At 37.5% G+C, this 26,068-nt stretch overlaps 1 protein-coding gene across 2 annotated transcripts; it reads right to left on the bottom strand.

Annotated features, from left to right (window-relative positions):
• Positions 1–213: 213 nt before the first annotated feature.
• Positions 214–26,068, bottom strand: LOC121429577 (succinate--CoA ligase [ADP-forming] subunit beta, mitochondrial-like). Of its 2 annotated transcripts, XM_041626672.1 has the most exons (13): positions 25,959–26,068; positions 20,722–20,884; positions 19,929–19,949; positions 18,093–18,283; positions 13,950–14,021; positions 8,883–8,985; positions 7,977–8,044; positions 7,364–7,463; positions 6,614–6,775; positions 5,573–5,715; positions 4,744–4,864; positions 3,349–3,437; positions 214–1,989 (listed from the first exon to the last, which is right to left on the bottom strand). In XM_041626672.1, the coding sequence occupies exons 1-13, from the start codon at positions 26,028–26,030 to the stop codon at positions 1,915–1,917; spliced, it is 1,380 nt and encodes a 459-aa protein (XP_041482606.1). In that variant the 5' UTR covers positions 26,031–26,068; the 3' UTR covers positions 214–1,914. The 2 variants fall into 2 exon arrangements, with proteins under 2 accessions (XP_041482606.1, XP_041482607.1); XM_041626673.1 differs by lacking the exon at positions 19,929–19,949 and having other exon boundaries at positions 25,959–26,067.

The raw sequence follows: 26,068 nt of genomic DNA, 5'->3' as shown, positions 1-26,068 counted from the left end.
GAGTAGAAATTTTTTTGGGGATCATACTTTTTTCCTTGTTTGTGTAAAAGGCCCTGGTATGTGCAATGAAGCTGACAAAGCAATTGTACGATTAATCACTATGCTTGGTGTGACCAGCTCCAGTATGTAATAAATAAATTGAATTATCTTTTTACCTTACATTGGATTCCTTCTCACAAAGCAACAAATCAAACAGATTAGTTCAATATCTCCTGATATTTTCATGTTAGAATTCATTTAATTCATATCACCTATGAATAAACAATTGCATATCATGTATGCTCACACAACAGTTGTGTGCATTAAAAAAGAAACAACTTGTACAACATATTACAACAATCCTTTATACCATTACATATATAGAACTATATAGTTTTCCTCTCATTTGCACTGCTGTGTGAAAAAGGAACAGAAAATAAAGTTAAAACTGAATGATATTTCTGCTATATATTTACATCGCTCAGATTATGATAAATTGGCAAATTGTCTGATTTTTTTAAAATGGGGTGCGCTTTTTGAAAATCAGAGCAAAATACATTGTATTTTATTAATATTCAGCAATAATACTAATTTAGATCTAAGAATACAGAAATGTATTATTAATTTGAATTCAATCAGCCAATAGGCATATACTACATGTATTTGTCAATGTATTCTTAAAAAGCACTTGATTTGTGAGGGGAATAATGTTCATATAAATTTATATTTTACTCAATGGATAGCAGAAATCATATTAACTTAAAAAAAAACCCTTATCACCTTGTAATGTCATTGTGAAACTACTCTATTCTTGTTTGAGAATCTTGGTCTGAATAAAATTCTGATTTGTGCGTCAAAGTAGCCTGTGTTTTATATTCTAATATTTTATACATGTATGTCTCAATCAATGTTTCATAGTGTGTTCTTTCACGCTGATTCACCGGCAAAAGGATGTAACATCACAAGTTGAAAAATCTAGTTCAAACTTCCATACCAGTCATGAGGTCACTATATCTTGCATACTATTTAATTCTGATTCATCTATACAAGCACACACCTTTCTCTTCTAATAGCTCACAAAATTTTATTCAACTCTTGGACTGTTACAATCTGGGCACCCTTATCATAAAGCTTAGCGATTGATCAAAGGGCTGATTCTTACAGTTGATCATACACAAATATCAATGCAATCAATCTTAGAAATCAGACCTACAATCAATCACTAATTTTGTATCATTTGAGGCTCTGGTATCGCAGCATAGACTTTGATGTATGAATACAAGTTTCTCCCTGAATGACCAGAGGTTGTGTATTTCAAATCCCTCAATATGTTATGTCCTCCTAGTTCTGATTATATGGGACATCACTCTGGACTTACGTCTATCTGCCACTGACCAATTAACCTTATTTACCTATTGACAGCATGTGGAGAGATCTTCAGAATTTATCAAATTGTGTATCATAGGAAAATGTATAAGCACATTTAACAAATGATACCCCCTTTCAGACAAGATATTTTTTTTTTACCTTGTATTAAGTAGTGATTTCCTTTAAGTTTAAATGTAATACAACATTGGTTAAAGTGGTCCCTGTATATATCATAAAGGAATTTCAGAATTTAAGTGTTCAATGATTTAAGATTAAATTAATGCGCTCGCAACATTCTTTAAAGAGGTGCAATGCTGTATCAGAGTACCTCAAAATTAAACCACATGTTCAGAATGCATGTATACATGTGAGGTAAAAGATAAGTCCATTTCAGTTAAACACATTGTGAAAACAAAACCAAATGTGGTTGTATTCGGGGAAATAAACACACACATAAATACTTTACTAAATAAAGTGAATAATGACAATAATATAACAAGAATTTTTTCTTATCTCTGAATAAAAGGCGGTTAGACCCTCAAATTTGTGCATTTGACTCTCCTCCGCTCATAGTGGTAGCTGGAAGTTGACGTCTACGTGGGCGTCTTTTGCTAATCCTACAATGGTGGATAATTTAACAACCTGTTGGGAGAAATGAAAAGATATAAAGTTGGTTCAGTATGGAGGCTTCACGGTTCACTATGGCCCGGATTCTGAAGTCGGGTTTAACTTAAACTCAGGTTTAAAGTTGTGGTTTAAGTATGGATAGCCTATTGTTAAATAAATCACTAACAGTAGAGATATCATATTTCAGCTCATTTGACTCTCAAATTATTCATAATTATTTAGGAAGTATAAATAGATCATTGTCTTCACCATCGATGAATCAGGAAAGAGCACAGTAAACATAAGAACATGCAACTGAATAAAAAATTTGATGCTTTTGGCTTCCAATAAATTTAGCACAGATTTAGACCATGGTCTAAGTTTAACCTGACTTCAGAATAAGGGCATATGCATTCTTTTAATATGGGAATGTGTTTGGTCTTAAAGCCACCCAAACTTGACATTTCCACAAGTATGTTCCTGTCCTCTTCAGGAGAATGCTTGTTTTTAACCATAATATTCCCAAGGGGCATTATGGCTATTTGATCTGAGCTCCCACAATGAAATGGTAAGCTCATTATACCAAGCTGACTGCACATGCTGTAATCCATGATTTGATTGATGTAACACAGGCAAGCAAACATAGACTTTCCAGCAGGAGGTCATTAATCTCTTAAATTATGTTAGAGAAACACATTTGTGGGATAGTATTGTTTTTGTTTTTATTCAATACGATGGAGTCTCAATATTTTTTTTTCTTTCTAAAAAGCTAAAGAAATCAATCTGAAAAGAATAGTTGCATAAAACAAATAATACATTTCTCCATTTCATGGTCTATTCACTATCAATTAAGGCTTGTGTTTAGCTATTGCAAGATGCTGTTGCAAGCCTAGTCTTGAATGTGAATGGGATTGATACTGAACTAGTGGGATCCTGATAATCACACCTAGGTTAAACCCAAGTATAAACAAGAATTTTAGACCACACTTCGATGGAAAGCTGGGTTTTATAATATTTCTTCCATATTCATGGCAAAGATAATATACCAATTGATTCATCTAAAATATATTTTCATTATTACACCATGCAATCACTTCTTTGATTGAATCCATTTGTTTCATTTCGATCAAAAGATATTTACAAAGTATGACAAACACGATTATCACATAATATGCCAATATACAAATAAATGAAAATATGGAATGAAATAAGAGAACTTAAAGAAAGGCCTTTTAAAGACTTTGACAAATTTTTGCTGCCGGATAAGAATAATTTTACTTGGTGAATGGGTTGACAAACGGCACTCCATAAAAGTAAACACAGGGTTAAAGTAAACCCTGGCAATCAGAATACCACTCGCATACATCATATGCTCATTATTTGCATGCTACATACCATTTTTGCTGCTTCATCTAGGTCATCACAAGCCAATATCCTGAGATCACTTGATGCAATAATTGCTTTGGCTTCCTCAACCTGGGTTCCTGCAAAAAGCAAAATGAAAATGGGATTGATGTTTAGCCATTAATGATGTAATTGGTATCCTTTTTCTGAAACCTTGTTGATAAATTATAAATTTGATAAATTGACTTAAAATTGGGCTCAATTTATGATTCCAAGTTTGGTGTTGCACAAGTTCATGTTGGTGCCGGTGCAACATTAATTACAGCAACGATTGGTGCAAGATAAATAATAATAATAATAGGTAAATATTCTATTCCGAGGCGCATTGTTTATTATGATTACCCTGGCTTTAGCTCAAGCTGCCTTTCACCGCTCAATGCATTCAAGAAATTAATCCTGCCGGGTACCCATTCATCTCACATGGGTTGAGTGCAGCACAATGTGGATAAAATTTCTTTTAAATTTTCTTTTCTTGGCTGGGATTCGAACCCACGACCCTCTGTTTCAAAGTCAGAAGACTAATCCACTGGGCCACAACACTCCACATACCAGTAATAATTGATGCAATGTAAACACCAGTAATCAGATCAATTTATATTTTGCCGTCAGTAATATGATTTCTATCAGTTTTCTAATCCTTAAAGGAGAATCTAATCTAAGTGGAAAGTTGTTTGATTAAAAAAAAGAGAAAATTCGGAGAAGCTAAAATGGAAGTTAAAACTGGTGTCAGATTAAGTATGATTAATGTTCCCCAACACCGGAGCTGCCAATTTGAACAAGAGCATTTCAGTATTTTAAAAGCTGAAAATCAGTTCTTTGCTGAGGAAATCAGTATTTTCAATGAAATACCATAACACATCACATAAAACAGAAACTTAAGAAATCAGTATTTTGCATGAAACATTCAGTATTCTCATTTTCACCACTAAATACTGAAACTCAGTACCAGTTGGCAGCTCTGAAACACCAACACCAAATTTGAATCAAGGTTGCCTTTTTTTTATTGGCCTAAAAAACAACTGGGCAATATTGGTGCCTAAAAGAGGGATGATTTAGCCCAGTTTGTAACACAATGTGCTATGAATTTGCATGTTTTGGGGCAATATTTTTTTTTGTTGCTAATGTGCAAGCACAAAACATTGCTGAAACCGCATACTCAAACAAATAAATGTCATTAAACTTCATGTATTGAAAATTTATTGCAAAATGGGGGTAACAGAATCAGCCCCTGATCTTTCTAGGGTTAAGATATTAACGACTTGTAACATATTTCTGATCAATACACTGACATCAACATCAATGACAAACTTGAAACTCCCTCATACATGTACATACACACACAGAAAACACAGAAAACAGCTAATCAATGCATCATGACACACTTACCCTGTAACCTTACTACAATGGGTACTTTAAGACTGAGTTCATTAGCAGCGGCGATGATACCCTTAGCGATGATGTCACATTGCATGATTCCTCCAAAGATATTCACCATGATCGCTTGCACCTATACGTTCCATGAAAAAAAATGTGACAAATTTTGAGGGCATCTCAGAAAAAGCTGGATTTTAGAGAAACAACATAAGAAGCAACCATCTTGTGCCTGGAATGAGTTCTCTACAGATATTAGGACACCCTTTCTGACAAACCGTTAACAAATTTCTGAAATAAGGGTATTCCTAGGCCCTGTCTTACAAAGAGTTAAAATTGATTCAATCACCTGTTACTCTATGGAAATTCATCAGTGTCATAATTTTTTCCACAGGAAATTCGCAAAATGTCTCTTGTAAACAAAGGCGAACACACCAAATTGCCAATAAAACAATTTATGAATATACATTCATATCTAGAAAAAATATCAAATTACCATACATCTTAGATGTTGATGTTGCTGGCTTTCCATAGTTGTGACTGATCGGATTAATCGCACCTCTCTGTAAGACAGGGCCCTGAGCTGCCCGCAAAATTATCGGACCTCATGATTCAAGGGTTTAACCCTACCCAGCAATGATATGACATTAACTTTCATTAATAAACAAGTTGTGATATATATAAATATCTAGGAAATAACAAATAATATATGATTTAGAAATTAAAACAATACAGGAGTTCTTTAGCAATTCATAAGGTCTATGGGAGGCAATCTGCCAATCTCCCCTTTTCCCAAAAAATTTCTAATAACCCTTTGTCCCTTGATTTGTTACACTGATTATACCTTGCTGTCCGATGTGATGAGTTTGAATGCCTGCTTGACTTGGTCTGCCGTAGCCCCGCCCCCGACGTCAAGAAAGTTTGCAGGGGTGCCTCCATGGAGTTTAATGATATCCATGGTGGACATGGCTAAACCAGCTCCATTTACTGCAGTGAGGATCAACATCAAAGATTAAGGATTATGAATCACAGGGCACATCTCTAATTCTGCTTTTTTATAACAAACTTCACGTCCGCTGAATGGTATACAAATAGCGAATAGGCATGAGTGCGATGGTGCGAGATTTCGCATGAGGTGCAAGAAAGATGCTCTATTCAACGAGGCATTAGCCAAGTTGAATAGAGCGTTTCTTTCACCTTATGTGAAATCTTGCACCATTGCACAAATAAGAATATTTGCTCTGTGTTGTACAATGCCTCAAAATCTAGCGAAAATATGAAAAAACAAAGAGTTTTTCCCTACAGTAATCTATGAAAAGGGAGCAAAAATATTGAAAGCGAAAAGCAAAATCCCACAAGCCGGGCCCACAAGCGTACATGATTTCGGACAGCATTGTGCATTTAGCCAGTGATGGGCTGTAAACGCATTGCCAACCTTATTTAATCAATGAAATCGCATTGTGACATCACCTCCTAAAGCCGTGTAACGGTACATTTTGGATGGTACATCTTTTGTGCAACGGTACGAATGTTTGACATTCAGCCTCCCATTTGCTCGCGTACAACAAGCTAAGTAGGTGTTGTACAATATCTGAGTTACCATCAATATTAAAGTAATTATTCCACAACAATACAGATATTTACAATATAACAGTAAATCACAATAGTCTTTTGAAAGTCGCGCCTGGGGTATAACAGTTTGAAATTGCGGTGCTAAATGTAAATGCCAGTCGTAAAATGACCATCCAAGAGTCTGAAGCAGTAAGACTACATTCACTCATGTACTGTAGCTGTTTATTTACATAGGCATGGTAATATTTGTTTAAGATTCAAATATCACAGGTCATGACCTGGTAACCTTTGACCTGAACTCCTGTATTCTCACCTAAGCAACCAATGTCTCCATCAAGGCCTATGTAGTTGAGATTGTATTCAGATGCCGAAACTTCTCGCTCATCTTCTTGTGACCAGTCCCTCAAATCGTGGATCTTCTTTTGTCTGTATGAAGCATTGTCATCGAAGTTGATCTTGGAGTCCATACAAAGGACTATATGAAAAGGATAGACAAATTATTATTGGGTGGGATTGTTGGATCAAATCTGGTCTGAATGCAGCGTCGTCCTTTGTCTTAATAATGGAATACATACAAACTACATAGAGGCACTTGTCATTTTAAAATAGATAAGGGTAATGATGACTTATAAAACATATCATGTTATGCAGGGTCTACAGGGAGAGCAGTTTATTTGAGCTGAATGGCTATACCAAAAGAAACATTACCGTTATCATTATCATGATCATCATCAAGGAAAATATCAAGCAACAAATGATCATTTTAAAAAAAATGATGAGGTCCTATTCTTTCTTCATGATTCATTTTGTCTGAATGCGGTATCCTCATTCTCCTTAATCTAAAACCCAGATATAAGATTATGTGATACAAAGGACAGCAAAAAACAAATAGATCTTTTGATGATGAACTGAAGACATGTATATATTAGGAGTGTACCTTACTAGAAAAGCTGTAATGCCACACCAGGGTAAACAGAACAAATTCCTTTTGATACATGATCCAATTATAACAATATTCAAGGAAAACATAAATATTTTCTTCAAGTATTTAGAGAGAACTTACCGTTTCCATCGCTGTCTTCTACCAGGGGGTTAATCTCGAGCATAGTAGCATCATACTTTATGAATATGTTATTATACAGGTTCATAAACGTTTCTGCAGCCTGCAACATACAAGGAGAAAGAGGGATAAAGAGAATATATCAATGGCATTCCATGGCTTCCTGTGTCAGTATCTTTTTTTTTGGGGGGGGGGTTAATGACTAGAAAATCTTTTAAGCGATATCGGGTCTAAATCTTAACTCTTTTCATTATAAAATGAAAAATGAACATTTCAAGAGACAAATAGTCAGTGCTTTTCACTAATTTCCTCTGAGCCATTGAGAAGCGAGGATTTCAGTAGCTTGTAGCAGCAGGCAGTGAAAATCACTGAATATATATTTCGTGAAATGTTCCCTGAGTAAATTGTCAAGGACTGAATTCAGATTATGTCTGGAAACTGGGACCATTTCATGAAGTTGTCAGCACTGACAACTTGTCTTTCTCCGACAGCTACCATGGTAACAGTCAGAGGTTAGTGCCTCTCAGCCAATCATAACCAAGGATTTCACTGAAATTGTCAGCTCTGACAATTTAGTCAGTGCTGACAATTTTCATGAAACAAAAAAGATATTCACCTGTGGTACAGCTTTCTCTGGGAAGCCCATGAGTTTAGCCACCTTCTCAGCTTGTGATCTCTGGATACCTGCAATCATACATGAAAAAAAAAATTACACTTAAAAGCACATAAGATTGTCTTTCATACAATTCATTAAATTAACTCTAAGTTAAGGAACACTACACACTTATCGAGTGCCAACTCATTCACAAAGCACAAATTAATCTCATTTTGCAATGAAAACTTATCAAAATATTTTTAATGTGACATGAAAAAAAATGATATTATGGGTACAAAATTAATTTCAATTAATTATTTGAAATATTATCTTTTTCATGAATATTGAGTGTTGCCTGCAAGTAAGTGCCAAGGTGAGACTGTATGGCCCGAATTTACAAAGGTGGTTTTGAAAACCCATGGTTGAGTCCATGGTTTATGCAGATTTCCTGTATAAATCACGCTTAATTTAGCGCGTATCGAGCGCGTGTATGAAAAATGTCCAAAGCTGATGCACGATTTTTTCAGTGCGCCAAATTGACGCGTTTCCATGGTTGGATACGCTATTTTATTCACGAGTCCGCTGTTTGAAGAGTGGACTCATGAATAAAACAATGGGCTCATGAATAAAATAGCATGGATAACCATGGCAACAGGCGTCCATTTAGCGCACTGTGACAAAAGCGCGCATCAGCATTGGACATTTTTTATACATGCGCCCGATAAGCGGTAAAATAAGCGTAATTTATAAAGCAAATCTGCATAAACCATGGACTCAACTGTGGGTTTTCAAAACAACCTTTGTGAATTCGGGCCTGTGTCGCAAATAACAAGGATTGACTGCCTGAGGACAAGGCTAAGGGCCCAAAGGCCAAGGACTGCAACCTCTGAGGCCAAGGCGATATCATCCAGTCATATCATTTCCTACCTGCTTCAATATCGATAGGTTCTTTGATGATTGCATCTGGATTCTCTGCTGCGACGTCCTCTATGTTTACCCCACCCTGTGAACTGGCTACCAAGACCGGCCCCTGAGAAATAAACAAACACAAACACATCACTGCTGGTTTATGGTAAACTTGACAAATAATATCGTCACAAGGAGTGTTTTAATTACATATTGTATAACTTACCAGTGGCACGAGCCAAACAAACAAACAAGTGGAATGCCTCTGGCCGTCTCACCTGCACCACGCAGTTCAATATAGCAGCAGTGCTGACTTTGAATACTACTCTAACTCGCACAAGATGTTCAGTGATACATGGTTACTCTTATGTCCACTTTTTATGAACTAGACCAATAAACTTACAGAGATATGATGGTTATTCAACAAAAAAACCCAACATGGCCAAAGTTCATTGACCTTACATGACCTGTGACCTTGATCATGTGACCTGAAACTCGCACAGGATGTTCAGTGATACTTGATTACTCTTATGTACAAGTTTCATGAATCAGATCCATAAACTTTCAAAGTTATGATGGTAATTCAACAGATACACCCAGTTCGGCCAAAGTTCATTGACCTTTGACCTTGGTCATGTGACCTGAAATGCGCACAGGATGTTCAGAGATACTTGATTACTATAATATCCAAGTTTAATGAACTAGACCAGAGATGCCAACTTTTGGAAATCAGAATTAGGGAGGATTTGCAACCGACACCGAATTATGTGCGCGTAGCGCACATCTCGAGCGCGGAGCGCTCGACCCTTGCGGCCGGGGTCCAGGGCCCGCCTTAGGGCCCTGGAAGCTCTGGGTTTCTAGATGCTCTCTGGTGCAATCTGACCCTTATTTTGGAGCATTTCACATGTTTTTTTTTTAATTGTTCCCACTTTTTTAACATGAAAATTATATAAAAATATCAGATATGCATTTTTAGATGGAAAAAAATGAGGGGACAATAGAAGTAAAGTAGGGGAGACAGGGGTTAGTTTTTCATTAATGCCTGTAAAGTAAATTTATACAATACTGCCCTCAATTTATTGTTATTGTGGTTGTATAACAAAAAATTGAGGGCAGTATTGTATAAAGTTACTTTACAGGCGTTAAAGAAAATTACAATGTTTCAACTTACCCCGGTCTCCCCTACCTGTTCAACATTAATGAGGAATTATCCTCTTCATTATTGTGCTGGAACTTTCCTTCTATTCTCCCCTCATTTTTTACATATAAAGCAATATCCCTCTTACCTCACTGGCTTGAACTAGTACTGCTTCCTTCTCTAGCAGCTTTGCTGAGAGACAGCTGTGTGGCTTTCTTAGCCCTCCTGATAACATCCTTGCTATATTCCCTTTGAAAGCAGGGGACCCTACTATGTGCAAGCTTTTCAATCAATAGGGCTTCCAGGGTTCTGACACTCAAGTTTGGTCGAAATTCAGTATGGTTTTTGCGCACAACACTGAATGCCCTTTCGCAGGAGGCATTTGAATGAGGGATAACTAAGACTCCCCTCATCACTTTGGTCAAGGTAGGATACCTTCTGGCACCTGTACAGGGATCTGTGAGCTGTGAAATCCTATGCCATTGCTCATCCACTCTCTCTGTCTTAGTAGCAATTGTAGCTATGGAGGAGTCTGCCTGGTAGTGGGCGAATTCACTCTCTAGACTGTCAAATTCACCATCACCCAACATACAGGGGAATTTCTTGATGAAAAACTCCACAGAGTCAAACCTTACTTCTTGGTGCAGCTTAACATCCAACACCTGAGCATGCTTTGATAATTCATCATCCAGAGGCCAGGTTTTGAAGATGTAATCACAGGCTTTCACATAGTATGAGCGAACTGCACTGAAGAATCCTTGAATGTCTGACTCACTCAGAGTGAAGGAAGACTTTTCTAGACTTCTCTGTTCTCTTATGTACAGTTTGGCATCCTGCCCAATCATTAGGTCCTCATCATTCTTTTGATGATCTCTGTCAGAATAAGGTACCTCTAATAGAGAAACTGATGATACTGATGTTGGTTTCACAAACCGGATGAAGATATTCTTCAGAAGTCCATTAAGTTCTCTGTGGAGGAGATGGATACAGGGCTCTTCCCTCTGGAGCAGAAGATTCCCATTCTCAAAAAGTTTGTTAGCGTATCGAAGGAAGAAGCAATAAAGTTTTGTTTGAGGTGACAAGAACATTCTGTTGGCACGTTTTTCTCTAGATTCCTGCAAGGTGTGGGAGGAAGATGCACTTTTTGTTGTAGTACTAGTAGAACACTTAGTGGTAGGAAGATTACACTTGCGTTTACTGCCAGCAGAAGTAGTCAGACTCTGAGTACCAGATCCAATTTTACGCTTGAGAGAGCTTGAGCTGGATGCAGACGAGGAAGAAGTAGGCCTCTGACTTGAAGGTTTTGCTAAGCTTCTATCAAGTGACTTGGCAAAAGCAGAACTTAACTTGGGTCCTCCTTTGCCTTTCGATGGGAGTACAGTTTTTCTTGACTCTGAAGGGATCTGGTCTCTAAGAAGAGACGAGCCTGAAGGGCCAGTGATACTACCAGCACTCACCATTGTTGCACCAGTTGTGCTTACTGTAGCTACAGATCCTGCAGTGCCAGTAGATACAGCGGCCTTCTTCTTGCTGGATGTTAGATTTATGGCTTTCATCGGTTTCATCTTTCTTTGCACTTCTGCTTTGAAGAAGAGGCGAAGGGGCTCCCATTGTTCTATTAACCTGTCTAAGCACTGACCAAGTGACAGCCATCTTGTTGCAGCATGCTTCAGAATCTTGTGTGTCGGGGCATCACAAAGTTCTTGCAGGGCTTTCACTCCTTTGATGCGTTTACTGCTCTTGTCTAAATAGTAGTAGATATCAACAAGAAATTCATCCAATGCAACTGGTAAGGCCTGAGCTGCCTTTTTGGCTGTATTATGTATCATATGGCATGGGCAGCCCATGATATAGCACTCTGGGTTTTCTTTGTGGATATAAGCAGCAACTCCTTTGTGCTTACCCACCATCACACTAGCATTGTCAGCACAAAAAGAAACACAATTTTTCCATGAAATTTTCCTGTCTTTGAACTCTTTATTGAGCAGTTCGTAGATGTTTTCTCCTGTGGAATCTTGTTTGCATGATGGTAAGCTTAGCAAACCTTGTTTCACAATTCCAGCACTGTTGTCAAAGTATGTTATGAGGACAGGGTAAAGTTGAGCCTCACCACCATCATTGCTTCCATCTGTAGCTACACTGAAGGGAAACACTCTGGCAATATCAGCAATAGATGTAGCAGTAACATTTGATAACTCACCAATTATTGCTGAAGTTTTTGTCCGAGCACAGCCGTATTTCGAAGCCACTTTCGAGTCTGGAAACATCTTCCTAAATAGAGGGCCAGCGTGGTCTGTGACAGCTATAGGCAGGTTATGTTCCACTATAAATCCAGTAAAGAAAAGCTCAGCGCGGGTAACGTCTTCCTCCTCGCTGGTCCCTTGCTTGGTGAAATAAGTCAACAGGGTACTAGTGGAGCTCGAAGATCTCGTCTTCGCGATGTCCGTATGCCGTTTGCTCCCTACGTGCTTCCGAATATCATCACGACCTCCGTGCTCAACTGAAATGTCCACGCTGCAAACTGTGCAAAATGCATGGTAAATTCCTCTTTCCGACTTCCGAATACACGGGTACTGGAGACTGTATTCAGTCTTGTACTTCTGGGACCATTTCTTGGTCTTCTTTTGTTGATTTTCCGCCATTTCGTGTCAATATCAAACCATCAATACGCCGAAATCACACACCGATATTCCACCGCATGACTCTACAAATCCAGCGGCCGCGAGCGCACACGCCTCGCGAAGCTAGCCGGGCCTACCGGCCTGGTGCACAGTGGGTTGCCGTTGGGCATATCAGATGCACCAGCTTTTTGCTGCTCCCTATTTGTCTGCCTTTCACACAGAATTTAGTAGCAGCGAACGTAATGGAGTTACTACATGTACATGCTAAAGTTAGCAGACGATACATATACTTCCAATTCAATTTGATCAATGCAAAAAAAATCGTAATTTCGGGAGGATAAGGATGGTAATCGTAAGGGCGGGAGTTGGGATGAATTTTCGGGAGCCTCCCGATGAAATCGGGAGGGTTGGCATCTCTGCTAGACCAATAAACTCTCAAAGTTATGATGGTAATTCAACAGACACCCCCGATTCGGCCAAAGTTCATTGACCCTAAATGACCTTTGACCTTAATCATGAGACCTGAAACTTGCACAAAATGTTCAGTGATGCTTGATTACTATTATGTCCAAGTTTCATGAATCAGATCCATAAAGTTTCAAAGTTATGATGGGAATTCAACAGATATCCGCAATTCGGCCAAAGTTCATTGACCCTAAATGACCTTTGACCTTGGACATGTGACGTGAAACTCATGCAGGATGTTCAGTGATACTTGATTAACCTTATGTCCAAGTTTCATGAACTAGGTCCATATATTTTCTAAGTTATGATGACATTTCAAAAACTTAACCTCAGGTTAAGATTTCGATGTTGATCCCTCCAACATGGTCAAGTTCATTGACCCTAAATGACCTTTGACCTTGGTCATGTGACATGAAACTCTAATAGGATGTTCAGTAATACTTGATTAACCTTATGGCCAAGTTTTATTAACTAGGTCCATATACTTTCTAAGTTATGACGTCATTTCAAAAACTTAACCTCAGGTTAAGATTTGATGTTGACGCCGCCGCCGCCGTCGGAAAAGCGGCGCCTATAGTCTCACTCTGCTTCGCAGGTGAGACAAAAAGGAGTAGGCACGACGTGGCGTTTGGGGCAAAACTTCCTAAAGGTTGCAAACAAGCACAAAATTTTGACTTTATAAAATGAAAATCTAATTACTGAATCCAATTTGACATAATATTCAGAAATAGTATCACACTTTGTTTCCCCTTATTCCCCTTCCTTTTCATTTCCATTTCTTGATTGAGGAACTTTTTTTTGGGGGGGGTCCAATGCTCCCCAAGCCCCACCCCCTCTCTCCATCTATATGTCAGTGTGACTTACATTGAATGCCCTTTCCATTGTGATTGCAAAGTAGTACTCTCTCCTGACATACATCCTTTCACAGACAAGAACCTACACATAAGAGAAAGGAAACAAATATAATCAGATAATATAATCAGCTAATACAAGTATAGAAATATACTAGGAATATTCCTAATGTTGTAACCTGCTCCCGTTGCGGTATGGGTTAACCTGCTGGTATGCCCCCGATCGCGGGTTGTGGGCCGGGCCGAGTTCATTCTCAAACCCGCAGACAGTCATACGAAAAAAGGGAGAAGTAACGATGCATAGTAGAAAACATTAACAATGAAAATTGAGGTAGGATCATGTGCTTCATACGTGGCGGATTCTTTTAGAGACGTAGATACATGTATTTCCTTTAAAAAAATGCCAGCGTATTTTTGTCTTGTGAACAGTGAACCGGACTGAGACAGTTCGACATAATACATCGAGTTGCTCTTTCAAAGGAGCGCCAGTGCAGCACAGTCAATGGGCGCCCTCGTGCACGTTTGTATTAATTTACAAAGAATTGGAAGAAATACAAAATCAGAAGGAAATAATATGGAGATATACAAGAAGACAAGTGGAATGCCTCTGGCCGTCTCACCTGCATCACACGGTTCAATATAGCAGCAGTGCTGACTTTGAATACTACTCTAACTCGCACAAGATGTTCAGTGATACATGGTTACTCTTATGTCCACTTTTTATGAACTAGACCAATAAACTTACAGAGATATGATGGTTATTCAAAAAAAAACCCAACATGGCCAAAGTTCATTGACCTTACATGACCTTTGACCTTGATCATGTGACCTGAAACTCGCACAGGATGTTCAGTGATACTTGATTACCGTAAGTAACGGTGTATTAACCGCACCTTTTTCTCGGCGGGGTAGAAGCAAAAGTCGGGGGTGCGGTTTATACACGGTGACGGGTCTGAGCCAGCCCGCCGTAACCCCTCCCGTATATGTACGATGTCTGCCAGTTCACAACACATCGAGTGGCCGGGCGTAGCCGCCCAGGCAATGTCGTTTAGAGGGGTATGAGCCGCGGGTAATGGGAAGCGATTATTGCAATATTAATTAAATGTTGTCCATAACAAACGCACCCACCTTCATGACACTAATTTTGACTTTATTCTCGATTCAAAGTAGTGAAGTTCCCTGACTAATTTAAAAGAGACGCCAAGCATACTCGGTAATATTTTGTCACCGCTGAGCGAGAGTTGAGTGAGCTTAGAGATTGCGTTGTAATGTGTTTACAGTGCGACTTAAGCTGGCGCTATTCAAAGTCCCGTTTCGCGCCAGCTTGTTTTTTTCTTTCCTGTTTGCTTTTCATAAGATACCATGTAAACCACGCACGAGAGAGACGGCACGAAGCCGTAAAAAACAACTGGAAAAAATGCCAATTTCTTTGTTTCTTGAACCTTCCTATAATCCTGTATCCAAAATTCATGCTAAGACATCAAATTTCTGAAAGTGATTGTGAGATTGTGATGCAAGAAATGTGAATGTTTCTTCCTCCTACGCTGGGAAAGACACAGATCATAATTTGATAAGATGTACTGGCATGACTTGTACTGTATCGTAGTTTGCAATGTAATGGCAGTGCTGTGTGTGTACACTGTGACTGTGAGGTGAGCGAGTGTGTAAGTTGCCAATATTGGCGGGACCGTTCTTTCTTTCTAACATTTGTAGATGAATTGATCAAGAACAGCATATTTCTGCATACCGGTAATCTCTTTGGATACTTTGAAATCTTAAAAGCTTAGATTTTGTTTCTCCATACCTCAAATATGCATGTAAATGTGAGAAGATTTTTTTTTTTTTTTAGTCCAAAGTTGGGGGTGCGGTTAATACACGGATGCGGTTAATACACCGTTACTTACGGTACTCTTATGTCCGAGTTTCATGAATCAGATACATAAACTTTCAAAGTTATGATGGTAATTCAACAGATACACCCAATTCGGCCAAAGTTCATTGACCTTTGACCTTGGTCATGTGACCTGAAATGCGCACAGGATGTTCAGTGATACTTGATTACTATAATGTCCAAGTTTAACGAACTAGACCAATAAACTTTCAAAGTTATGATGGTAATTCAACAGATACCCCCAATTCGGCCAAAGTTCATTGACCCTAAATGACCTTTGACCTTAATCATGAGACCTGAAACTTGCACAAATTGTTCAGTGATGCTTGATTACTATTATGTCCAAGTTTCATGAATCAGATCCATAAACTTTCAAAGTTATGATGGTAATTCAACAGATACACCCAATTCGGCCAAAGTTCATTGACCTCTGACCTTGGTCATGTGACCTGAAATGCGCACAGGATGTTCAGTGATGCTTGATTACTATTATGTCCAAGTTTCATGAATCAGATCCATAAACTTTCAAAGTTATGATGGGAATTCAACAGATACCCCCAATTCGGCCAAAGTTCATTGACCCTAAATGACCTTTGACCTTGGTCATGTGACATAAAACTCATGCAGGATGTTCAGTGATACTTGATTAACCTTATGTCCAAGTTTCATGAACTAGGTCCATATATCTTCTAAGTTATGATGACATTTCAAAAACTTAACCTCAGGTTAAGATTTTGATGTTGATTCCTCCAACATGGTCTAAGTTCATTGACCCTAAATGACCTTTGACCTTGGTCATGTGACATGAAACTCTAATAGGATGTTCAGTAATACTTGATTAACCTTATGGCCAAGTTTCATGAACTAGGTCCATATACTTTCTAAGTTATTATGTCATTTCAAAAACTTAACCTCAGGTTAAGATTTGATGTTGACGCCGCCGCCGTCGGAAAAGTGGCGCCTATAGTCTCACTCTGCTATGCAGGTGAGACAAAAAAATTGACTGTATCATTATCCTGGTATTTATTTCAATTTTGATTACTTTAAAGACGAGGTCCCATAGAATTGAATATTGTAATTAAGAATGTTCTGAGTCGCCGTGTCGACCGACCTGGACTGAAAAACAACATTGCCGATCTTTGCTGGGCAGCCTGGGCTAGCTAGCGTGCGCTGAGCTGCGGCTATGATCGGAGGAGTTAATTGCGTAATGCTTTCAATTTTGAGATCAGAGCGGACCCATTTCGTGGTACAAAGTCACCCCAAGAAACAATTTCTCTCTGGAATAAAAGGTGAATCTGCAAATTGTTAGTAAATTCACTCTAGGCTAGGTTAGTAGTTGGCATATATTTTCCTGATTTGAGCCTGTATAGCGTGGGATTGAAGAAATAATATTTTTTCATTTTTCAAAGATAAATTGACTTGCGGGTTAAAACCCGATGGGTCAGCGGGTCCCACTTGCAAATTATTGGATTATACGGAACGGTACGGTTCGGGTTTTTACTTGCGGGTTACAAAAAAAGAACATTTAATATTCCATCCATTTACATTTGTAATGTACACACTTTCCAGGAGGTGCTAAATGTGCTTGTTGAGGCCCCTTGTCAAAAACCTGTGCCTCATCTTTTAGCAGGAACCCTACCATAGAAGTGCTATGCGTCTTTTCATTGCAGCTTTCACACATTCCCCATTGTTACGTCTATGATGGAATGTGAAGACTGGCAATAAAAAGCTGCTTGCGAGATTCCTGCGCAAAAGACGCAACTCTGGACTTTTGACAAGGTGCATAAATAGACTTTATCATTACGAGTAAAATCGCTATGTCTACATTTTACAATCAAAAGATCACGGACTAAAAGAGAATAAACAATAGCTCAAAGCCTTGTTCAATTATGGTGAAACAAAATGCCTTTCTCATGAAATTATTGTTAGCTTTTAAATAAGTTCAGCTTTGAGAACCTCATGGGAATGTCCAATAAAAATGTTTGTTCAGCTACATGTACATGTATATAAGGCATAATGCCATTAACTTTGAGGAGTTTATTACCAATTTGTGTGACTGGCATTTAACAAAGTAGCCCCTGAATAAGAAATAGTCTAAATTATTTCAATTGCCCACCCCACCCCCTAAAAAAAATAGCCCTTTCAAATAAATTATTAATTCCTGTACCATGTTACCACACCAATAAAAGATGCAATCACTTGACACAAATTGTGCAGCTCTGAAGAAAAACTGCAAGCAATCCTGCAGCTCATGCCATCACTTACCGAGTTGCAGATCCTGCCCGCTTCACCCGTCTGTTTTGTGATTAGCTTGTTACCGATCATCTGGGAGGCAAGATCTTTGACCTCTTCCGGTGAGAAGGCAAGTTTGACCCCTCCCTTTAAGCCACTGGTGAAGTGCCCCTTCCCCCTCCCACCAGCCAACACCTGTGCCTTGACGACCACATCTCCAGACCCTGAAAATAGAAGAGAGCCAAATATGATTTCAGACCCTTTCTTGGCATCAAATGAGGATGATTTTTAAAAGAAAAAAAATGGGAAAAAAAATCCTGTGTGAATCAGAAGTATTAGCCAAACCATGTAAATCCATTTGAAACAAGACTTGATAATGGTCAAAGTCCTTGGGAGTTTGTTTCACAATAAAATGAAGTTTGATCATAAATTGCATTTAAAATTGTTGTGTTTGATATATGCAACACTCCGCAATAGTGGTTAGATTATTATTTCTTTTTTTTCTAAAAACAAGTGCACACCAAGTTAACAATAATGCATATAGCATTTCCATTTATTTGAAAGCAGGATAAGAGCATTGTACATTTAATGCTTTTCTCACCGGCATAGGTGCCGAGATCGAACCCCAGACTTTCCATGTATCACCAGGCGCCTTAGACCACTCGGCCACGGCACCTCCACAGGTTAGATTATGCTCAGGGTGAGGGGTACATGCTATTTGTTAATCATCATTGACGTTACATGTACATTTATACATGCAGTGTTTCTTGAGCATAATCAAACTCTTTGTGAAACAACCCAGAATTCTTGCTTCAAGATCAGAGAATGATCACTATAAATAATCATATTCATCACCACCCTAGAATGAACAATTCAGTTAATTATAATTCATCTTATTTATTCTAATCTAAGTATCATAGGTTAAAAATACATGGATTCAATATATTCTTGGACTGTATTGATATTTAGAAACGATTAAGAAAATTAGTTTAGAGTTCAAACTGCTACCCAAGATGAAAGGATATTGTTTCTGTACTATTTATACACTTGTCTTTTCAATTTGATACATTTTGTTACTATACAGCCTGCCCTTTTAATATCATTTCATGAGTTATACTAGATTGGATGTACATGTATATTAGGTGGTATTGTTGGTAACATGATATAACAAATTTGTCAGAAGTACATTTAAGATCATGATTCATCTTGGTTAACAAATAATGGAGGACCAATTATAAAACCTTGTGGTACACTCTGCACAATAGCATAAATGTTGGGGTTAATTCAAGTTTAGATCTGCAATATATTTATTAGTAGATCACTTTAATCCCCAATCCCAGATTCAACAAAGGTTGGGTGAGATTATCTGGAATGGTGATTAATTCATACTTTTTGCTAGGATTTGACATGGATTATAAATATTTAAAAAACATAACAAATACTGTATGGTGAGAACAAACTTTAAACCCTTTCAAAGGATGTACTTTCCTTTGTCAATGTCTGTATGCACTAATTAATCCATGAAATCGTCATAATTAAATAATGCAAGGGATGAATTCATCCCATCTCTGTGACTTCACGCCATATTCTTATATTATTACTCTTTTCTTTTTATGTTCATTCGCATGACAGGATCTTTGACCATAGCAGAAGTTTTGAAAACTAAATCTAATAATACCAACAAAGCATGTTATTAGGTTATCCAAAAGGTTAATATATTGACAAAATATTCAAGTATTTACATGTTACATGTAAGTTGGGTTCTCTGATTAACTGTTTCAAAAAATAAAAGAAATAAAGAAAAACCTTCACCTCACCAATATCCAAAAATATTCCAGATATCATTAACCATCTAGATAAAAATCATACCTGAACCATTATGGTCACATCCTGAAAATGAAACAACTTCTGAGATATTTATAAGAATCCTTTACTCAAAAGACATGCAAAATATATCAAGAAAATTACATAAACTGTGCAGAATCGAATAAATTTTGTTTTTATCATTATTTGAGCAATTTTGTAAAATGTTGTCTATGTGTAGCTGTAGGTATAAAGAATGATTTATTGTAAAAGTTAGAAAACAAATAAAGAGATTTACACAGATTTATACAGTTAATAACCAGTCGAATTTAAGTCTTCTGACACTGACATTTTCTTTGGTAAATCTTAACATATTTGCAAGGGTGTCTGGTAATGGAGGCCGGTCTCCAATGTACTAACAAAAGGCCCATTGCAAAAAAGGTTCAAGCAAGTTCTCTAAAAATCAAACACAACTTGATTTTCAACCAATTACATGTAAGGGACTTGGGTTTGACTTCCTTAGTTCTATTTGAACAATATGATTTCTGCAAAGGACCTAAAGCAATCACTTTTGTACACTACACCATGACCTGAAAATAAGCTGCGACAGCCTGATGTTAGATATTTTATTTATTTATTCTATTTTTGTTATTTATTTATTTTATTTTTTTACTGCACAAATCTGCAACATTGGATAAGCATTAATACTACAGTGAAAGTGAATATGGATTTTCCAATGATCTTTCTTTACATACCAGTATTCAAGAGCTCTTTTTTATCATTAGGTGGAGATTTTGCCCCAAGTCTTTGTCTAAGTTTTTCCCTGTTAACCACTGACATTGTGTCATCAATGTCTTACCTAAGCTCTTGGCAATTTCATACGCTCTCTGTGCGGTAGTGGCCACCTCAGCCTTGGGGATGGGAACACCTGCTTCTTCCAACAGCTGGTAACCCATGTACTCATGGATAGAGAGGTTCCTGTGCTGATCATACTGAGGAAGCACTGAACTTGACTCCAAGGACTAGAATGTGTAAAAGAGAAAAGAAAAGTCGATTACCAGACCCTTTTACAGAACCTTATGATTGTTACGATTTTACAAGTTTAATTTTACCATTTGCCAGTGGAGAATGGTTTTCAGACCTTGTTTACATGAGGTTATTCTTTGGTGACATGTGAGTGCCAGGCATCAAGAGAGAAACCTCACTTCACTTGTTTGCAATTGATCAATTGCATATCTTAAATAAAAAATATGTGCATGCGCATGGAAACAATGATTGAACAGCTGGGCGCTGGCAGATGGTAAAAAGAAACTTGAAAAATACAACAATAATCATTTGAACAGCAAAAAAAAATCTGATTTCGATAATAATTCTGTTAGAACATGTGCAATATCTTTTCAAAAAGAATCAATTGAACAGCATAACAAAGTCTGATTTCCATAATAATTTCTCAGAACATGTGGAATGATCAATCAATCACATTTTTTCCAAGTTCAATTTCACCATCTGCCCAAGATAAGAAATAGTTGTTCAACTTTTTGCAGTTAATCATTCGTTCAGAACATATGATTGATACTACCTCGAGCGACGTTCTTGCAGGCTCCACTCCACTACCGCTACACTACGCTCCACCTACCCGAACTTCGAGACCGTGAACTCGATCCGACATTCCGAGTATCAATATTTCGCTGCCGATTTCAATACATCGCATGCACGTGAGGACTGCCGGCCCGAGCTTGGACCGGACCTGGGGCGGTATTCTGAAAACGTTCTTATCTTAAATTTGTTCTTATCTACGTCACTTTCTTAAATTGGTATTCTGAAAACGTTCTTATCTTTTTCTTATCTTTTGTTCTTATCTTTGTTCTTATCTTGCTCTCCACCCAATGCTGAGCGCGTAAATTTACAACTCGCGCATATAATACCAAAGCGCGCTAAAAGATAAGAACAGAATGTAGATAAGTGGTATTCTGAAAACGTTCTTATCTTTTTTCTTTCTTATCTTTCACGATATTTAAGATAATATTTAAGATAGCTAGAGGGTTATCACATCTCATGATGTCCGCGTTTTTTCTTGCTCAAAATCGATGGCCTCTAGTAGTAACAAGTACCCACAAGTATTCCTCCCACCATTTATTTCATTCATCCTTTATTTTGCCCGTCTCTTTTTGCTAACCCTTCTTTCTTTTCCATTTTTTATTCCTTTCTATCTGTCTTTCTTCCTAAAGTTCTATCTGTCTGTCTTTCTTCCTTTCTATCTGTCTGTCTTTCTTCCTTTCTATCTGTCTTTCTCCCTTTCTATCTGTCTGTCTTTCTTCCTTTCTGTTTGTCTTTCTTCCTTTCTATCTGTCTGTCTTTCTTCCTATCTGTCTGTCTTTCTTCTTTTCTTTCATTCTTCATTTATATCTTTACTTTTGTTCTGTTTGAATCTTTTAATTTCTTTTTTTTTCTTTTGCTTTGTTTCATTTATACTTCATCTTTCTTCCTTTTTTATTTTCCCTTTTCGTTTTATCCCTTTTTTTCTTTACTGAGTCTTTTTTCTGCTTTCCCCCCGTTTCTCTTCCTTTTCTTTCTTTTTCTTTTTTCTTTCTTTCTTCCTTCACTTGTTTGTAATCTTTATTTTTCTACCTTATTTTTCTTCCATTCTTTCGTTTTTATACATGCTTTTCCTTTTTTAATCATTCATTTCATTTTCCCCCTTTTTCTTCCTTCCCTTTAATAATTCTTAATTTTTCTTATTTTTTATTTCTGCTTTCTGACACTTTTGTGTCTTTTTTTACTTTCTTTTTTTTTCTTTATTTTGCTCATTTTTTTTTCGTTCGTTCTTTACTCTTTTTCTTTACTTTCTTTCTTCTCTCTGTCTTTCTTCTATTAACTTTTTCTTTATTCTTTCCAATAATTTTTTTTCGGTTTTTTTTACCCCAATTTTTTATTTTTTCCTTTCGTTTTCTTTTTCTTTCTTTCTTTCTTTTTTTTCTTTCTTTCTTTCCTTATTTCTTTTTTCTATGAATTTACCTTTCTTTCTTTATCTTTTTGTAGTCTTCATATTTGCGTCAAATTTCCTTTCATTTTTTTCCTCTCATCTTTATTTCTTTGTTTAATTTTCTTTTTTTTCTCTCTTCCTTCACTTTTTACATTTTTATTCCCTTTTTCTCTTTTTATTTCTTTCTAACTTTCTTTCATTCGTTTTTTTTTTTTTTCTTTTTCGGTTCCTTGTTAATTTATTTTATCTTATATTAGTTTGACCTTTTTCTATTTTTGTGTGTATTCCTTTTAGTTAATTTCTTTTTTTTTCTTCATTTTTGTTCCTTCACTTTATCATGGATAATTGTTCTATTTTTTTCTTCCTTTTCCTTCTTTTATTCATTCTATTTTCTTTCTTTTTTATTTTTGAATTCTTTTTGCTTGCTTTCTTTCGTTTACTCTTTATTTTTTCATTATTTTCTGCTTTGTCCCTTTCATCTTTTTTTTTCTGCTTCATTCTGACCCTTTTCTGTCTTCTTTCTTTCATACCTACTTACTTTCTTTCTTCATATTTTGTTCTTTATTCGTACCTGCTTTATTTACTTTTCTTACTTTTTTTTGCACGTGGACGTCTCGAAATAATAAAATCAGTCATTGCGTATAAAATGCCTATTTCGCGCAATGCGCCAGAAACGGTGAACGCGCAGCGCCCATGATATTCTCTTCACATAAAGAACGCTTCTATTGGTTAAACTGCCAATATAAAGCGCATTTTGATTGGTAAAATCTTAAAAATGGGCGTGTTGGAGATAAGAAGGGGGCAGTCCTTACAGAGATAAGAACGCGTTAAGAAGATTTTCAGAATACCGATTTGCAATGATTTTAGCGTCTTCTTATCTCAGTGAGATAAGATAAAAGATAAGAACAAAGATAAGAACGTTTTCAGAATACCACCCCTGGTTTGTATGTGTGAGGAACTTCAAGTTGGCTCTAAATCACTGATTTGAGACTGATTAAAGCATGGAAAAGAAGTGAAACTTCGTGTAAAGTAAGAATATTAGTTTTGTTTTAAGGATCGTGAATGATGTTGCATGAATTTTATATTTCCCCTCCATAAAATCCCACCTTTTGTCACGAGACCAATTTCCGATCGAGTTCGCCGTCTCCAAGTTCGGGTAGGTGTAACCCAGGGAGCCCAGGACCTTACGTGTAATTGACCATACTCACCTGACTAGCATGAAGTATGGTCAAAATGAATTGTAACAAAATGGCCGATCGAGACGGGGGTAGAAGGAGAGAACTTTTCGTTTTTTGAGGTTCCAATCTGTGCCCAGATGTCAGAAAAACTGCCACTCGTTAGACCATCATCCATATAATCGTGGTAAGTGCTTGATTTCTGTTTTAACTATTTATTAGGAGAATTATTTTGACCATACTTCACGCTTGTCAGGTGAGTATGCCAAATTGCACGTCAATCCTGGGCTCCCGACCGCTACGCGGCCGGGAGCCCCCTACCTGCATGACCTGGACTGTGGTGCCCATCAGGTGCATGGTGGTATTAATTAATAATTTCATTGGCTTGGTTAGACCAAAAGCTTCGGTCTCTGTTATGTTGGTTGTTCAGCTGAACTCCGTTGGCTTCACTCACCAAATACAGAGACCGAAGTTCTAGCACGATCTGTACAGGGGACTCAATGGCCATATGTTTATGTACTTAAGATCGGACAAAACGGGGAAGTGAATTTGCGTGACAGCCGAGGTAAGTCACTGTTTTTGTTCCTTTTAACTTGATTTTTCTCCGTTTTTGGGCAATTAATGCCAAGAGGGAATATTAATTTGCATTTTGGTCACAATAATTGTCAATTTTTTTATTCATTAAAGACAAAAATTGAAGAGCCCCGACGGGGGGATTTTGCATTGCAAGTCCCCTAATGGTGCGTGCACGATAGCGAGCCGTCTGTGTACGAGGAGAAATTGAAAAAAAAATGTTAAAAAACTCCTGGAAACAGACGGCTGCCAGCTGTCTATGGCTGGGTATAATACGGATTTGGCCCTTTTCTGTTAATTTCATCAGGTCAAGACCATCTTCAACTTCCATGACAATACTGCCTTTGAAAGGTGGTCAGAAGCTAGACCAAAAGCTTCAGTCTCTGTATTTTGGTTGTTCCGCTGAACTGCGTTGGCTCCACTCACCATACATAGACTGAAGTGGTTGGGGTCCGTGGCTACAGACAACGTATAGTGAACTAGCGTTTTATAGATCGCGATTTAAAACTGTTTTTTGAGCGAAATTTAATTATGAAATTCAGGGAAATACAAATAATTTAAGTAATTGCATACCTTGGACCGGATTTATTGATAAAAAAATCCACTGGATGATTGAGAAATCTGTCATCTAAGCCATTTTCTCCTGACCTGACGGTTTATCTTGCAAGTTGCCATCTTGAATGACGTCATTATCGTTAATGTCTCGATATATTGCGATTATAACTATTATCGTTTGTCTTCGTGAGTGTATCGTATCGTATTATTGCCTTGTAGGTGTGCTGGTGGAATGCAATATCGATATCACATTCGTACATTGTTGACGCCCTCTCCGCGTTCGTTTTCATAGTTTGGCTGCCATTTTGACCTGTTTTCCTGTGTCGTACCCAACTAAACATCGGTAAAGTATAATTTTCATGCATTTTCATCTATATCGTTTAAATTTTTGTAAAATTGAATATTTAAATATTAAGAATGTTTAGTTTAAATATCCTTAGATTGTAACCTCGATGTGTAACTAAAACTAAAGAACCTCAAACTTTGGACTCTGGTCGGACAAAGGTCATGAAGGTGCTGGGGTTATAACAAATGGGAGCCCACATGGACACTTTACCGTCGGTGAATGGGGATTACAGTAAAATGTCAGAAATTGTTGAATAAATCCCCAGAAACGACGGTTATTCCTGTCTAGGCAGAAGCGGAAAGATAGATACAAGCCGGGGCCCGGAACACAGAACAGTCATCCCCTTGTCGGGCAAACTGACCTCTGAACTAATGCAAATTCCTTTCTTTATTTGCCGATTTATAACCGCTTGATAATCAATTGTACAGAAGAGGATTTCATGATGAAAAATAAGATAATATTACCTTGAAAAGACGAGGAGATCCTCTCGCTTTAGGCAAAACAAGTTTGCCGAATTTCCAAATGGAAGCTGCCATCTTGAGGCCCAAATTGTTCTTCGAAAATAATTGCGCGC

The sequence above is a fragment of the Lytechinus variegatus genome, chromosome 16 (assembly GCF_018143015.1).
Source record: "Lytechinus variegatus isolate NC3 chromosome 16, Lvar_3.0, whole genome shotgun sequence".
In the NCBI taxonomy this organism is placed as follows: Eukaryota; Metazoa; Echinodermata; class Echinoidea; order Temnopleuroida; family Toxopneustidae; genus Lytechinus; species Lytechinus variegatus.
Note: the sequence above shows the minus strand (reverse complement) of the source record. Positions and strands in the feature narration are given on the sequence as shown.